The following is an 18,827-nucleotide window of genomic DNA, read 5'->3' as shown; positions in this document are numbered from 1 at the left end:
TCCCTATTTACTGTGATAATCAAAGTGCTATTGCTATGACAGGTAATCCAGTTCAACACTCAATGACAAAGCACATCAGCATCAGGTACCACTTCATAAGGGAACATGTGGATGAGGATATAGTGGAATTGTACTTTGTTCCAACAGATCAACAACTAGCAGATATCTTCACAAAACCACTGTGTGAAGCTACTTTTACAAGATTGGTAAATGAACTTGGAATGGTTTTAGGTTCTTTCTCTAAATCTGCTTAGTTTTGTTCTGCTGCATCAAAATTTATAATCAGTATTTACAGAAATTACTCTCTTTGTGTATTATGTAATTAATTGAAAATTGCTTAAGTACTGACCGGTGTCTGATGTGACCTTCTAAACTCTGATAGTGATATGTCTGTTTAGTAACTATTCTATCCTATGAAGATACATGTGCTAGATGCTGACCTAGTAGTCTTCATAAACTAGAGATCCCATGTTAGAAGTAATTATTTCTGTGGAAATCTATTAACACAAGCAAATTCTGATATTGAGCTTAGTTGAGTTTACTTTGTCTATCTTATTACTAAGTCACAAACTAGAATAATGCTTCTCATCTGTTAAGTTTTGATGCTAGTAAATCTGTTGAATGTACTAAGTGCTGATATACCTCACTTATCAAAAGAAAAGGAAAAAGAATCAAGGAATTAAAATCAGGTACTCCTTTGAGATCTAGAGTAAAGATGTGGAAGGGACGACCCAAGTGCATTGCTGGTATTAAGTAATATGCATCAGAAAAGCAAAATATTTTCTTGGTGACTTTTCACACTCTATGATTACTGGAGAAATACTATGATAATAGCATAAATTTTGATAAGCAGTCGTGACTCACTTACACTGAGAAGCCACTGTAAAATGGAATTTAAAAAGATGCACAAAATTAGCACAAAACAGTTGAGGTGTACTCAAGCATGAACTCATTCAATAGTAGGCTTCAGAATAATGACAGATTTTTAGTAAAGTTTTAGTTATGCCTTACTTCTAAGATGTACTGAAGTGAATCAGACTTTACTCTTTGTCTGATATTTAGTTTAATGCACACACTAAACACTCCATATGAATGATGAAAATTACTGTGGTGATCTATGTTATTTTAGATGAACAGTTTATGTGACACATTACATAATCTCTGAGGACAAGTTCTGTTGAACGTTCTGATGATTAAGTTCTGAAAAATCTATATCAGAATTTGTATGAAGAATTACAAAGATAGGCATTCATTTTTCGAGTCAAGAAATCATGTTCTGATAACTGTTAAGTTCTGATATAAGTCTAAGTTCTGATCTTAAATTCTGATCCTTTACTTGACTTATTTGTGGATAAAATCTAAAAATAGTCTCATTTTAAATCAGAATATGTTGGGGAGGAATATTAACAGTCAATATAATTAGGGAAAGTGGTACACGTACTTGCACAATAATTTTTTACTTGTTTCTTGTGCGCATTAAACCTAGTTTTACCTTTCCAATGACTATTTTTCGTCTTCCAAGTCTAGGGAGACGAGGTAGAATTAATTCTACCTGTCAGCATTAAATTTCCTTCCGTCTCCTGGCATTCTCTTGCCTATATAAACAAACACTTCGCAACAGCCTATACATCAATTCTTCTCTCACAAACTCACCTTCATTTTCTTCATATCAACAAAACCATGGTCAACTACAACATGTTTTTGAACTATGAAACATTCAACATGGAGCTGAGCTGTGAAGCCTGGCAGCAGGAATGGCACATCACTGCCATTCCTGATGAGATTTGGGACTCGGTTCCCCAGGAGGTTCTCACCCACCTCATGTTCTTTTACATGGACTACCGTCGCCATCTGGAGCGATTGGAGGAAGAAAGGCTGGAAGCTCTCCGCCAGCAAGAGCGAATCATCAGACTCGCTATTCTTTTTGTAGAGAGTAGGAAGAAGAAATAATTTATTTTTCTTCTTCCTGTTTTTCTTCACCGTCAGCCTTGCCCTGCTTCTTGAGCTTGGACAAAAGCTGTTGATGTTAGGTTTAGAAGCTTAGGACAATCTTGTAAAGTTCTGATGTAATTTAAATTTCATGAATGTATTCTCTTTATATATTAATGGAATTTCTAGTTTTTGCAAGTTTTTGTCTCTGAGGTGTTTGTAATTTAAATGCACTAATAAATCCTGATATATCCATATTCTGATAACCATTTTAATGTTGATTAAGTTCTGATCTTACAATATCAGTACTTATTTACTTGCTTTAATTTTGGTCATTCTCATATTTGAATTTCTTCTCAGAATATTGGTTTTGCAGTGAAAAATAATTGAATAAGTGGGAACAGTTTCAATTTTGAATTAAAACTGATTTACCTCGATTAATGGAATTACTGGGTAAGTGGAACGGTTTTTCCTTGAAAAACTGCAAATGGGTAAGTAATGATTATTGTTTTCCCGTGCCCATTAACTATTCATTATTACTGCATATATGAAAGGTGTCTAACGGTTATATTTTTTTTCAAGTATAAGTAAGACCGAGAGAAGATTTTCCAATCTTTTATTTACCTTTACACTTTATCTCTCTTTCTTTGCTTTTACTCTCTTTCATCTCCTGACGTTGGTTTTTTTTTCATACAGACATTTTCTCAAACACCTAACAGGCAACTCTTAATTTTCGATTTTTCTCATGGCACCTAAGGATTTGATCATTGATGGAGCTAAGTTTGTTCCAAATAACTAATCTGCAATTCTCGATCATGCTGAAGCTCCGTCTGAGTTACATTTTGTACAAGATCTTCTTGCACACAGTGAAATTGGGTATGCATTGACCCAGCCTTCAGTCTTTTCAAGCCAACAAGTTCTGACGTTTTGGCGGACTGGGCACTTTGATAATGGTGGTACAAATGGTACTCCCGATATTATTTTCAAAGTGGATGATTCTACGCATATGGTAACTCCTGGTACAATTCGCAAGGCCCTACATTTACCAGAAGGATGTACTTTTCAACCCCGGAGGAATCATCTCTTCAAGAGTTAATGGCCAGTTTGGGGTATGAGCAGAGTTTGGAAAAGCTTGGGTAGTTGAAACGGGCTCATATCAGAAAGGAATGGAGCTTCTTCTTCGACTGCATCACTAAAGCTTTTGGGAATAAGTGTTCCAACTTTGATGCCATCCCTATAATGAGTCAGCACATCGGGTATGCTATCATTAACCAAACTCATTTTGATTTTGCAAATGTTGTGATAAGTTTTATTGGGGATAGGATGACAGAGGATAGGAATGTTGTCTACTTCGCTAGATTCTGTCAGCTTATATATAACTTTTGCTGTACTAATCCCCCTCAACTAGCCAGTACCTTAATTCCACCATTCAAAATTGCAAAACGAGCCTTTAATGACCTGGTAAATGCTGACACTAAGAAAAAGGTGGTTAGATCTTTACAGATTCCTCAGTCTGTAAAACAGATCTTGGTAAATGCTGATCCTCAAACCTATAGATCTGTTTATCCTGATGTCCAACCTACCACCACCTCCCAAACACCACAGAAACCATCAGAACATACCACTCATCCATCTATACCTCAACCATCCCTCAGAACTTATCTCAAATCATATCTCTCAACTTCACAGACAGCTCAACCTTCATCCTCAGCACCTACTATGAAGCCTTCATCTTCCAAGCCAAAGAGGACAAAGACTGTTCCTCAAACACCTCAGAAGAGAAGGAGGATTGTTTTGAGAGATGAGTCTGATAGTGAGCAACAGGTTTCTACATCAGAACCTGTTGTCAAAGAAGCTTAGAAAGTTCCTTCTCAGAAGGATTCTGGAATTTGGGGATCTAAGCTTCTCAAAAGGCTTAGAAGAATGACTTCTACTGAAACTCCCAAGGGATCCCCACCTTCTAAGAGATACAAGAAACAGAGAGCTAAAAGGCCAGTTTCAGATGATGAGGAAGCAGCAGCTAAGGAAGGGGATCAGGAATCTCTGATCTCACAAGAACCAGAATCTGCTGAAGCCACTGCTTCTCCATTAACTCCACCTCAGGAAGCTGCTACTGAAATGGCAAACACACCATCTGTGTCTCCTGTTCAAAAGACTGTAACTCCTGTTGATCCAGGCATAAGTTCTGAAATTGATATTCGGAACGTGGTTGTGCCTGAGGTACTTTAATTAGAAGCTCCAACAGCAATTCATCCATCAACAATACCTGTCTCTGATGCTACTCAAACTCCAGAACTATCAACTACACCTTCTTTGCATCTAGATGTTGATGATCAGAATGTAGGTGAGCATCAGGATATGGCTGTTGATCAGAACTTGGAATCAGATCAGCACTTAGAGGATGATGCTGAAGCCTCAATTGCTTCTCATACTGTTGTTTTATCAGAAGAAGCTGATTTTGTAAGTTCTGATGCTGCAAATGCTGATGTTACTGGCGATGCTGCTCCAAATGCAGATGCTGATGAAGCAGGTCCTTCAGGACATGCACCTAAACAAACTGTTCCTAAAAGTGAATTAGTTAAGAAGTTTATTACAAGAGAAGCACCAGTGCCTTGGAGTGAAACTCTTGCAGGACAAGAGTGGACTAGGGAATGGAACTCAGTTACAAGTGTTCCATCTGCAAAGAATCTTGCTGAGCACTTGACAAAAGCTGATGAGATGTTAATTACTGATGATTTTAAAACACAGCTTCGAGTCACTGCATTGAGTACTAAACATCTGCAAGGTCTCCATTCAACTACTCATGCAGAAATACATAAAATTCAGGAAGAATTGATCAAGCAAGAACAAGTTCAGAAACTTGACAAGAAAAAATTCTTCCAACCTACCTTTGACAGAGTTGCTTATATTGAGAAGACTCAAGAGAAACAACAATCTCAGATTGATGATATTTTGAAAAATCAAGCTTCTCAGCAATCTCAACTTAATGAAATCCAAGCCTCAGTGGAATTGCTTGTCTCTCTTCTCTTACCTGCTGATGCCAAAAAGGGGGAGAAAGTAATTAAGTCCAAATGCAAAACTGATAAAACACTGAAGGGGAAGGATGATGAAAAAGATGACCAAGGAACCTCTGGAAGGGGTGGAGGTCATAGTCAAGGTAGAGGTTTCTCATCAAGAAAAGATGAAATCACAAGTCACAGAACAAGTTCTGATGCTGGAAAAAGAATTACTTCTGCTACTGGTAAAAGGATAAGTTCTGATGAACTTTTAGATCTTGATGAAGAAATGTCAAGACAGTTGTTTCTTAAGGAAAATCCAGGAATGGACTTGGAGAGTCTAATGGAAGAAGAAGCCAGACTTAAATCAGAAAAAGTCAAATCTAAATCTGAAGCTTCTGGTAAAAAGAAACTTCCAACACTCAAAGGCATTGTGATAAAAGAAAAGACAAATCCTGAAGTAATCATGGCTAAATCACAACTGCAGATAGATCTAAGGTCCAAGGGCAAAGAGAAAGTTGGTGAACCTATCAAGGTTTATGTGCCTCCTGTGAATGAAGAAATTACTGATGAAGATGCTGATCTTACTCTGACTTTAAGAAAAGTTTCTAAGACAACCTCTGACATGGCTCAAGTTGTTCAGAGTCAAGAGATAGTTAGTTCTGATAAATCAAAGACACTCCTGTCAGGATTCATTAAAGCCAAACAGACTCAGCCTTTGAAGACTGCTGCAAGTGGTTTTGAAGCAAGAGTGGTTACTGGAAAGGAAGCAAGAGATAAAACTGGATTGGAAAGTGCTGATGAAAGAAGAATACAGAACACTACCAATGATCCAACTTCCTTAAGTGAACCAGGTATTGGAGCAACTCCTGAGAGATTGAATCAACTGGAATCTGTACAAATGGTTTACCATACCTACTTGAAAGAACACATTTTGTTGTACTTCATGACAGATGGTAGGGTTTATCATATAAGGGAAAGTGCCATTCCACTGAAGTATTTTGAAGAACTGGAGCATGTATTATTCTTACTTCAAGTGAATGACAAAATAACATAAAGTGCTGCAAACTATTTGAAGAATCAGATTCAGAGACAGAAAAGGCTTTATTCTGTTAAGTCTGACAGCACATATCTTCCAAAGTACAGAGATCACAAGGGTGATATAGTTGAGATGAAGCCCAACACTGCCAAGATTATAACTACCTTTCTGGGTTACAGGGCTGTGGAATTCAATCTTGAGTCTGATAAGGCATATTTGATCAGACTAGATCAGGACATAAGGAAAGCTAAAATTAATGATCTCAGGGCTGCAATCTTTCAAACTGGTGAAGATTCTGCAGAACTTAAAGATGCTAAAAGGAGGATGATTGATGAACTTAGATATGCTGAGAGATGTTTGTTGAAGAACTATCTCAGAACAACTCCTGACATCTGAGAGATCAGAAGATGAAGCCAAGTCAAGATCTACAACTCCTTAAATTCTGATATGAATACAGACTGAAGTTGTTATCAGAAGTTAAAGATTGGTAAAGCTTTAAGGACTGTAAGTTGTAGTTATCTAGTCAAATTCTCATGTATTTGTACTTGATGTTTTTGACATCATCAAATATCTGTTAAACTTGTATATTATGCTAATTTACAAGTTGGGGGAGATTGTTAGATATATTTGATAATGTCATGGCTAATGTGATTTATGTTTAGTTTTCAGATCTTACTTAAACTGGATAAATCAGTACTTACTGGAAGTCAGGACTTAAGGATATCAGTACTTATATTATCAGGAGATAATCATCAGAAGATGGATATCAGAACTTAAGTACTGAAGGACGTTCAGATATGGAAAGCAGCTGGTTAAAGGATAGAAGATCGAGACAAACATAAGAAGAGATATGCATGAAGATGGAATTCTATGAAGAATAGAATACTTGGAAGAAAAGATATCTGATTGATATATTTTAGGAAGCAGAATTATATTCCATATCAATTAGCAATTATCTTGTAACTGTGTAGTATATAAACACAGACATAGGGTTTATACTATAAGTGTTATCATAATCGAGAAGATTAATTATTGAAACCCTAGCAGTTCTCGTGATATTTATTTATCACTGAGAGAGAATAGTCCATATTGTAACAGAGTTTATTGTTTCAATAAAGGATGTTTTCTGTTACTTGAGTTATTAAAGTTCGATTTGATTGTGCTATACACTGTATTCACCCCCCTCTACAGTGTGTGTGTGACCTAACAGACCTTGTAAACAGCCTTGACAAATTTCTGTTTAGGCTTAGGCACAAATGTCTCCTTTCTAGCTTTAGGAGGACTAGCAGTCTTAGACCTATTATGCTTCTTATTATTCACATGCTGACGAGGAGTAGTCTTATCACTAGAAACGTGCTTATCATTAAAATAAGCAACCATCAAATTAAAAGCACAAGACATGCAATTAGTAACACCACATACTTTATGAGAGGAATTAGTAACAAATAAATTATGCATGGTAGGCATGGCATTTTTGTTATCCAACTCAGGTGTGTCTGAGTTAGTCTTAGTTGCTTTCACAACTTTGACTGGAACTTTCGACACACTTGACTTGGGAAAAACCTTCTCATTAGCAAGATCTTCAGCACATATTTCTTCTTGAATAATAAAAGAGGTCTCATCAAATGGTTCGGCAATTGATTTTTTATAGAGGGGTTTATCAACACCCTTAAGCACATGTGGTACTTCCCTACCTTTAGCACAAACATGAGGAGGGAAGTTTATGCCTAATTCTCCAATAGCACCATTATAATCATAACCTACTCCAGATGTTTGATTAATAGCTTGCTTATTGTAGAACTCTTTAGCCTTAGAGCAAGAATTAAAGTAAGCTTTGACTTTAGTCTCAAGACTGGTGATCTTGTCTTTGAGAATAGTTTCAAGTTGTCTATAACAGTCAACTCTATTCTCTAGAAAAGATACTTGTTCTTTTAATTTATCTTGAGTAATGTGCACTAGTCTTAATTCATTAACCTCTTTCTCAAGGTCTTTGATTTGTTGAGTTAACATTTCATTATCACGATGAGTACAATCTAAGGAGCCTCCTAGATGATAGACTAATTCAGCATCAGTAAATTTTACCTCTTTTCTTGATGATGAGGTGTTTGCATCACTAGCCATAAGAGCAAGATTCCCAACTTCTTCATCTTCACTGTCAGTATCATCCCAGCTTCTTCCCTTTGCCAGGTAAGCCCTTTCAGATTTACTCTTCTGATTAGAATTATAAGAGTTCTTCCTAACTTGTTTTGGCTTCCTGCATTCTGCGGCAAAGTGTCCCAACTCATTGCAGTTAAAGTATCGAACGGTGCTTCAATCAACCATCCCTGTTTTGTATCCACCACTGCTGGTGTTAGAGGATGAAGATCCACCTTTCTGGAATCTGTTGTAGTTGGACTTGTACTTGAACTTGGGATTCCTCTTGAATCTGACATTGGAGAATCTCTTGACAATCAGGGCCATTGACTTATCTTCCAATTTGCTCCAGTTCTTCCAAGGAGTAAAAATCATCTCCTGATTGATTTGTAGTAGGAGGATCAAATTCTGCTACTATCACATTTTCTTCAGCCTTGGAAGACTGTACCATTCTCTCTGACTGTTGAGATTGTTGTTGTTGTTGTTCTTCTTCTTCATCTACTAGAGCAGTAGATGTGTTGACCACTCTTCCTTTCCCATAGACTTCCTTCTGCTGAATCTGCTCCAACTCATAGGTTTTTAGCACACCATAGAGCCTTTCCAAAGAAATCTCATTCAGATCTCTCGCTTCTCTTATGGCAGTGATTCTATGTTCAAGATGAGTTGGCAGTGTTAAAAGGAACTTTTTGTTGACCTCCCTGATTGAGTAATATTTTCCATTTATGTTCAGGTTGTTGATCAATGCATTGTACCTCTCAAACACTTCAGTGATTCCTTCTCCTGGATTGGATTTAAAGTGTTCATACTCAGAGGTTAGGATCTCTAACTTGTTCTCTCGAACTTCCTCTGTGCCTTCATTAATCACCTCAATAGTTTCCCTGATGTGTTTGGAATTTTTACAGTTCATCACATGTCTGTTCGTCAAGGGATCAAGGGAATCAACTAAAATTAATTGAAGGCTGGCATCCAAGGAGGCTTCTTCTTTTTTAGCAGGAGAAAAATCCTCAGGGTCTTTTACATAGGTTCTAGCTTTGATAATTACAACATCATCTTCTATAACCTCTGGTTCAATAACCATTAGAATTTTTGGACCCTTCTTTAACACGTCCAGATATTTGGGATTTGCAACTTGTAAAAACAAGAGCATCTTCTTCTTCCACATAATATAATTTTCTTTATCGAACAGTAGAATTTTAACGGTTCCAACTTTTTGTATAGTCATTATGAATTGTTTGAGTAAATAAAAATTCAAGGAGTGGAAGAATCACAAAAGTCTAGGATCTTGATTTGTTCGTTAATCAGAAGGCTCTGATACCAATTGTTAGGTCCCAATAAGTTTGTAGAAGGGGGGTTGAATACAAACTATACCATTTAATCGAATAAAATGCGGAATAAAAAAGTGAAACAAAATTCAAGTTAAATAAAACTATTATTAAACTTGAAAGGTGTTACAACAACGGTATCGTTTACAAGGGATTAATCTCAAATAAATTATTCCAAATCTAGAATAAATTCGACATGAACTTTTTCTATTTTTGAAATAAAAAGGATCAAATGCTAAAAGCAATTTGAGATTAAGTTCTAGGGATTTTGATCAGCTAGATAGTTACACAAGAACAAGAAAAGGATTTCTAGTGGTTTAGATTTAACAATAAATACTAGAAATTAATGTCCTGAGAAATTGCAATAAGTTCTCTGCTGTTTTGTGTTCTTCAGTTGGTTTTGATATTCAATGCTCTCCTGTTAAAAATTAGCTTATGTTTTTTAAGTAATCAAACAACCACCTGATTTGTTGGCAAGACTATCCTTTTGAACTAGCAAGACAATCGGTGAGACTATTGATTGAACTGGAAAGACTATCGGCAAGACAATCCTTTAAGCTGGAAAGACTATCGGCAAGACAATCTAAACAGACTTGGAAAGACTTTCAGTATGACAATCCAATTATCATACTAGTTCAAATATCTGTCTTGCTGAGTTAATTTTGAATATTAATTCAAAATCATTTCTGAAAAATGCATAATATTAATTCATAATTAATTAACCAATTAATTCAATTAATCAATAAATTAATCTTTGCAGATATAATTTATTTTCTTAATTAAATTATATGACTTAATTAATTAATAGAGAATTAATACTAATCTTGAACAGCAACCACTCTTCTGACAATCTTCTGAAAATCACTGAAACTATGAATCCATTTCACCACTTCAATGTTGACACTCGATGTACTGTCTGATTCATGAATGACTAACATCTGTGATGTTTCTTCATGTCTTTATTTTCTTCAGATTAAATCCCTGTAATAAATTGATACCCTGACAAGATCTTTGTCACTTGATTAAATCCACAATCTTGGTTTATATCACTGAGGCTTGATCAATTTCTTGAGCTTCTTCCAGTGAATTAAGTCCTCAAGTCTGTAGATGAACAATGTTACTTAATCCTTTGACATATGACACCTTGAGAGATCTTTCTGACGATAGAACCACTATTTACTTGTTACATCCTTATTTGAGTTGAGTTAAATCCTCGAATAAACAAATAGGCTATGACATATGCCTTTCACCTTCCTTGATTTATTGGAAGAGATTTACAAAGAGTTAGAAGCTTAAACTCCTAGGATATACTTATCTAATCACAAGGAAGCTTGCATAATTACTTTTAAATTTATTATAGAGTAGAGCTTGGACTTGATCTTTTCTTCTTTTGCTTTCAAGAAGAAACCGAGAGCTTCATGAAGAAATAAATAGTGAAATTGCTTATTTATTGACTTTGATTAATTTGTGATGGTTTTGTTGTCTTGGTCAATCTTAGCCAAGGTTTAACTAAAGTTAAAATGTATGGACATAATTCATTTTTGTGAAATATCTTCCAAATCATGCTTATGTCACCTTGCACATGTCATAATGCTTCCACTTGTCCACACCTTGTGGTTTGATGACCTCACTAGGTGCTAATCTCTTGATTAGTGCTTAGTTGTTTGGCTAATGGTCGCTTATCTGTTTTATGGTTCGCTTAACTTTCGTTCTCGTTATCCGTTTGAGGGATCATATCCAGGATCTCATTATTTGAGCTTCCTTAAATCTTTCCTAATATTTTATAATCCTTTAATGATCCTCTCTTATAATCCTTAAATAAAAATCCTTTTAATTATGTTACTTTATACTCAATTTTTTCGGTATCTGGTGGATTTTCGGGAAAAATTAAAGTGTCCGGATTCGAATTCTAATGACCTTTACATACACTCATTTATTTTATGGAATACTAATATGATCTTAGAATTTCCATAACAGTACTCCTATATAGCGTAGACTGATAATTTTTCTTAATCAGCATAGTCATCAAAAGTTACTATTCATCAGGGTTTCAAAATTTCCAAAAATTGGGGTTATTACAACATGTGTCCACAATCACATGACCTGAAAAATTGGTTGAGGTCGATCTAAAGACGGGAGACAAGAAAGTTCTGATTGGAGAAGATTTATCACCTACTATTTAAGCTAATTTGGTGAACTTTTTTACCACAAGGTTGGATGAGTTTGCATGGGAACATGACGACATCACAAGAATTGATCCCAGTGTGATCACACATAAGTTAAATGTCATACTAACCACAGTCCTTTTCAACAAAAATGAAGGAAATTCGTAGCGGAAAGAAACAAAATAATCAATGAAGAAGTAGATAGGCTTAAGAAAGCTGGGATGATCAAAGAGGTTGCCTATTATTAGTGGTTAGAAAATATTGTCGAAATGCAGAAGAAGAACTATAACGACTCGTATATTTTCTATTAATTTAAAGTGTAATAATTAAATAGTTAAATAAATAAACTATGTATATGGGTTCTGTTAGCGGATTATTGCTTTGTTATTATGCATATGTGATTACTAGTATATAGGATTGAATTGCGTGGTTAATTAGTGGGTTGTATGATTTTTGTTTCACTGTTAAAGGTGATTTTATTGCATTTTATTTCCATAAAGATTTGGATTGTCTCTAAAATTATTTTTATAGTTTTATAATTAAAATTTATTTTTGGGAATTTATAAAATTTAGAAATCAATATTTCATCAATTATTTAGCCTTGTATGATTTTCTAATTGCATTTATTTGTAAAATCTGTATTTAATTCCGGAATTCTTCAAAAATCTCGAAACTCGTATTTTATTAAGTTTGAATTATTCTGAGAATTTTAAAATTATTTTGGAAATTTTCGGGATTTATTTCACCCGCGCGTTGTTTCGTTTAATTTCTAAAAGCGGGTATAAACTGCATTTCAGAAATTATTTTAAAATTATGAAACTTACGTTTTAATTAAGTTCGGGATATGTATAAAATTTTGAAGTTATTTCGCTAAATTTTGAATTTGTTTTCTGGCGAACCCGTTTCATAAATAGTAACTTTGAGATGTAACTGGCCCTGTATAACGCGAATTGTGGTAATAAGAAATCGACACGTATCCTAAATATAGGACACGTGTCTTCAGCATGTTAATTGAGGGAACAATTCCCTTTTCCTTTGTCTCTCTCTCGGCTGAACTCTCACATCTCTCCATTTCTCTCTCGGTTTAATCTCTCAAAATCTCTCCCTTTGTATCTCTTCCTTTTCCCATTTCTTTCTCTCATTCTTTCCCTTCTCTTTTTCCGGCGTTTCTCTCCGGCTTTCCTGTTGCTCCGGTCTCGCCGCCGCTTTTTTTTTCCGGTGAGCTTGGTGGTCCTGTTGCTTATTCGTATGTATATATCTATATATAGATATGTATTTGCTTGTGTGTGTATAGTGTCTGTGTGTGTGCGTTGTGAATGTGTGTGTGTGTGTCGTGGCTGTGTGTGCGTTGTGTTGGTGGTGTTGGTTCAGGCAGCGCGTGGCCGCGTGCTTCCCTGTTCCCCTGTCTTCTGTGTTGCTGTTGGGTTGGTTCTTTGGGCTTGCAGTTTGGGCCGGATTTTTCGGTCCTCTACTGTTGGGCCTGTTTATGCAATTGGGCTTGGTTATTGTAAATTGATTTTTTATTTTATTTTCTGCAGGGAAATAAATGAATAACATTCGTGAAATAAAAATTTTCGTTGCGGAAAAAATTATAGTAATCGGTATAATTTATTTAGGAACTTGTACTATATCGGGCTCCAATAAATTGTATCGCCGTTGATGATGAACTTCGGTGAGTCAACGGTGGGCAATGATGAATAATTTCTGAGTTCTATGAGTTAAAAATATAAAATATGAATAATAATTAGTTGATATAAGTCAGCGGTTGGAATTTGTGGAATTTTGGATTGTGTGATTGATTGGTTGTGATTGTGATTTGGCGTTAAATTGTTCGACGGGTTGGCCGATAAACAGAGGATGTGTTGCCGAATTTTCGGAAATTAAATTCGAAAGTACGGGAACATATCCTGTGATTATCGGGATTACTAGTCGAATATATATGTACATATATAATTATATATAATTATAAATACTTTACGAAATGTATTGGTGTGTTGTGATAAAACTTTTTATAATCAGTGAAGAACCCTACTTTACAAATATCGGATATACGTATTTTCTGACAAAGGTTATTGAACCGAGTTGTGAATATATTGATCCTTAATTGTTATGTGAGTTGCAATAATACGTATATTTACGAGTCAAGAATTGTTATGGTTTGGGTAGAAGTCCTAGCGAGGATATGTCAAGCATAGCTGGTCATCTAACTTAGGGTAATTTGACTCCTGTAGGCTTTAGTCGGAGAACCGAGATTTGACGTACGACTAAAGATAACCTAGTAATCGATTGACAAGTTCAGCAAGGTTCCAAGCGAAGAACCTGGGTTTCAAAGTCGGATCCAGGATAGTCTGATAGTAAGGCAATAAAGTCGAATGTCCGAGTCGATCCAAGATCAATCAGTGATTGTTGTAAGGCTCTGCAAGGCAAGTACCCTGATCATTCTTTTATGGTTCGATACGTATGAATAGCTAATATTTTAATCTCGTAATGGAACAGAAATGTTTTAAGTTACGTATCCCCTGTAGTTAAGAAATCATTGTTTTAAATCTGTTTTGGGGAAAAGTAACTTCGAAAGGTACCTATCTTGGATAAAAATGATTGTGAACTGGTTTTACATGTGCGGTTAAAACGAATGGTTTTGAAATGAGATAGGTACAGGTGTTTTGAAAACTGGATAAAACGATCAGATATGGGATACATTGAGGCCAGGGGGCCTATTGAGGTGGCGTAAGAGGCTAATTCGGTTACACGCAAATTATAACCGATTAGTCCAGCAGGTCAGAGACCTAGCTAGTCTCTAAGTTCCGGAACAGGTAAATGGGATGGCAGTTGGAGTCGTCCGGTGTTGATAGCCTGATCAGTTGTCTGCACATATCCACTACGTATCTGATTTGGCTTTGTTATTCCCGTACGGGTATAAGTACTTGATACGGTAGTTTTATAAATATGAATAGCATGCTAAAATTGGACTCTGGTACTTACACAGCACACTACTACGTTTGTTTTGTTAAAAGCATGCTAGTTTTGATATCCAGTTTACACATGTTTTACTTGTTTTCTATCAAGTTATGAATTTTGTTCCTATAACTGCTTTACTTAAATCATTTTACTTGTTATTCATATAATAATACTGCTGAGCAATTAATTGCTCACCCTTGCAGAATATTTTATATATGTATTACAGATGCATAGGAGATTCTTCTGTGGTAGTCAGGGTAGAGCTCCAGTTCCTTCTGTGTCAGGCTCTTCTGAGGTAGTTGTGTTGGACCAAGGATGGTCTGATGAGTTGCTGTATTAGGTTAGCTACATTAGGATGGTTTGTGGTAAGTCGGTTTTGTAATAGTTGTAACCTAAATCATACTTAAACCTGGAAAAGGTCTTGGTAAAGGGGTCATGGTTATGTATTATTAATGATTTGGATTATATTACGTTGTTATTATTGTTGTTGGTGACGTCAACTCCTGACCCCGGGGTTGAGGCCGTCACAAGAACGGAAAATGGAGAGTTTGTGTTGACTACACGGACTTGAACAAAGCTTGCCCCAAGGACCCCTATCCATTACCCCACATCGACATCATGATGGATTCAACAACTGGACTTGAATTACTAACGTTCTTGGATGCGTCAAGTGGCTTTAATCAAATCTAAATGGAGCCGTCTGATTGTGAGAATACAACATTTATTATAGGCAGGGTGATATATTTCTATTAGCTATGCCTTTTGGACTACGTAATGTAGTGGCAACATTTCAGAGACTCGTCAATAAGATGTTCAAAGATCAAATAGGTCAAATAATGGAAGTTTACATCGATGAAATGGTGGTTAAATCAGTATATGCAAAAAATCACGTTCATGACTTATAAGAAGTGTTTGACATATTGAGATCATACAACATGAAACTCAACCCCTCCAAATGCAATTTTGTTGTATCATCCGAAAAATTTCTTGGACACATGGTGACCAGGAGGAGCATTGAGGCTAGCCCATAACAAATTAAGGAAATTTTCAAGTTGAAAAGTCCATCGAATATTAAAGATGTCCAGAAATTGACGGGAAGGGTTGCAACCTTGAACATGTTTATCTCACGGTCATCAGACAGATGTAAACTCTTCTATTATGTTTTGAGAAAAAAATAAGGGGTGTGGTCAGAAAAATATGAAGCTGCACTTAACGACTTGAAGAATTATCTCACTACCCTTTCACTCTTGTCTAAGCCTCTTAAAGCAGAGGACATTTATGTTTACTTATCTGTTACAGATTATGCTGTAAGTGGACTGCTCGTCAAAGAAAGTGAAGGCGTCCAGTCACCCACTTATTACGTCAGCAAAAGCTTGGTAGATGCGGAGATAAGGTACACGTCTCTTGAAAAACTAGTACTTGCATTGGCCATGACTTCAGCTAAACTGAGGCATTATTTTGAATCACAAAAAATACATGTTATGACAAATTTCCTTTGAGGAATGTTTTGAGCAAACCAGACTTGACGGGAAGAATGGCGAAATGGGCCATACGTCTAAGCACTTATGACATCACGTATGACACTAGGACGGCTAGAAAATCACAATCCTTAGCTGACTTTATGGCTGATTTCAGTCCGAGCCAAATGACGGTGGCTGAGGACAAGTTTCGACAAGTCATTACAAGGGCAGATGATAAGCCATGGACATTATACACGGATGAAGCATCAAATATGAATGGAACAGGATTGGGGCTTGTACTCAAATCACCATAGGGGGATATACTATCATATTCAATATGATTTGATTTTGAAGAAACTAATAATGAGGCCGAGTATACCTCACGACCTGGTGGTCGGCGTAACAACCAGTCAGTCCAAGAGTTCACTTGAAGGCGGGCGGTCAAGGACATGAAGGTCAAAAACATTGATGTAAACTGTGATTCATTATTGATTGTCAATCATGTTAATGGTTCTTATGAAACAAAGGACCCCAAGATGATTTCGTACTTAGACGCCACCAAAAGATTGACGAGCTACTTTGACACATTCAATATACAACAAGTGCCTAAGAAGAACAATGTTCAAGAATATGCACTAGCTGGTATGGGGCTATTTTTAAAGGCCTCAACTTAAGCAACATTCTAGTTATTCATATCATGAAACCTGCTGTTGAGAGGCTGGTTCACGACATGGAAGTATTAGCCCTCGATCAACATGACAACAACGTAAGTGAGGTCATGGATAGATGGATTCAAACATACAAAGACTACTTACAACTTAGAATTAAGCCCAACGATAACAATGAAGCAAGAACCCTTAGGATGAAGGCGTCGAGGTTTACGGTTGTGGATGATGAGCTTTTCAAGAAGTCCTCTACAGGATTACTCCAAAGGTGCTTGAAGAAACATGAGGCTGACATGGTTTTGAGGGATGCACATGAAGGAGAGTGTGGGAATCATACTAACGGAAGAAATCTTTCGTTGAAGATATTACACTTGGGCTATTACTGGCCAACATTAAGATAAGATACACTAGATTACACGAAGAAATGTGACGCCTTCCAGAGACATGCACCCATCATACATCAACCATCTGAGTGTCTCAACATGTCTATTCCCTCTTGGCCTTTTATGAAATGGGGGATGGACATCGTGGGGAAGATGTCACCGGCACCAAGACAGAAAGTGTTCATGCTGGCCATGACAGATTATTTTTCAAAATGGATCGAAGCAGAAGAGTTCAAACAAGTCACGTTGAAAGAGGTCATATCATTCATAAAAAGGAATATTCTATTAAAGTTTGGTGTACCATCTGAAATCATATGTGATAACGGATCGCAGTTTTTAAACGACAAGACGGAAGCATTGTACAAACAGTGGAACATAAACTTGATCAAGTCGATACCAAGATACCCTCAAGCCAATAGACAGGTTGAATCAAGCAATAAGATTTTAATCAACAACCTCAAGAGAAGAATGACTTCATGCAAGGGAAAATGGGCAAAGGAATTGCCTTGGGTATTGTGGTCACACATGACTACTCCTAAGACGTCAACTAGACAGACACCTTACAGCTTAGTATATGGGACTGAAACTGTCTTACCAACAGAGATCATGATGCCCACTGCCAGGTATGGATTGTTGAAAACTGATATGAACGTTAAAGAATTGGCACATGTCGTAGATACAGTGGACGAGCTTCGAGAGATGGAAAAAATTTGTTTGGCATCTTACCAACAGAGGGTTGCCAACACACATAACAAACATGTCCATGTAAGAGCCTTCCGTGTTGGCGACTTGGTATTGAGGAAGACATTCCAAAACACTTTGGATGTGACAACAGGAAAGTTTGCCGACACCTGGGAAGGACCTTACTTTATTGATGCAGTTGTTGGATGTGAGGCTTATCGGTTATCGAGTTTGGACGGCATTCAAGTACCAAGAAGCTGGAACGCTTTACACTTAAAGCTTTATCACATGTAAAGTTTTCTAACTTATCTTTTAAATTCAGTTTTTAGGAATTTTTGGATAAATAAGTCGCTAGGACATAGTTGATTATCGAATTTTGCTTATATTGGTATGACGTTTTACTTGAAGAAACTTGATCTCATGTTTTTTATTCCTTATGTTTTGCATCACAAGTTACGTGATTATGCAAATCATTTCTACTTATTATGCTTGTCTTCTAGATTTACTTGTGTTTACATAAGTCTACTTTACTATAGTTGTTTTTATAGTAATTATGTATATTAATACACGACAAAGAAAACGTGCCAACTATGAACACAAGGGCTGATCCCCCAACTACAATTGTGTTGCTTCGAATAAAATTGCTATAAGCAAGCAACAGTTATAGTCGATATGCATATATTATTGAAATTACTACAAAGATGAATAACATTTATACACGTTCACGTTATACTAACAAATTTAGTAATATATTTGGTTAGTTTCAAGAGGGATAAAGGCCTCTTAACCACTCTACGAGTGCATGTACCAACGTGTATTGATGTATCAAATAAAACAAATTGACAATTACAATTAGATTTGAAATAAAGAATTAAATCGTTAAGATACATAATGACGACGGGATAAAAGCTTGTCTTACAAAGTAACGTAAGTGATTACTTCGTTATGACAAGTAATTCATTATAATGTTTATATTTTTAGTGACAACATATAGAAGGATTTGGCTTTACAAATTATACAACTAGCTAACGTCTAAAATCTTTTTACAAATTGCTAAGTCACGTATGCGACACCTCGTAAAGAAGACAACTACTAT

At 36.2% G+C, this 18,827-nt stretch overlaps 1 protein-coding gene across 1 annotated transcript; it reads left to right on the top strand.

Moving 5' to 3' along the window:
- The first annotated feature begins 16,699 nt into the window (after nt 1-16,699).
- On the top strand, nt 16,700-17,068 carry LOC141719063 (uncharacterized). Its single transcript, XM_074521446.1, has one exon. It carries the CDS (start codon nt 16,700-16,702, stop codon nt 17,066-17,068), a length of 369 nt encoding a protein of 122 aa, XP_074377547.1.
- The last annotated feature ends 1,759 nt before the right edge of the window (nt 17,069-18,827 follow it).

Source organism: Apium graveolens, chromosome 4 (genome assembly GCF_009905375.1).
Source record: "Apium graveolens cultivar Ventura chromosome 4, ASM990537v1, whole genome shotgun sequence".
Taxonomy (NCBI): Eukaryota; Viridiplantae; Streptophyta; class Magnoliopsida; order Apiales; family Apiaceae; genus Apium; species Apium graveolens.
Note: the sequence above shows the minus strand (reverse complement) of the source record. Positions and strands in the feature narration are given on the sequence as shown.

What these genes read in the sequence shown, in the direction of transcription:
- LOC141719063 (XM_074521446.1), top strand. Translation starts at nt 16,700, where the DNA reads ATGAAACCTGCTGTTGAGAGGCTGGTTCACGACATGGAAGTATTAGCC.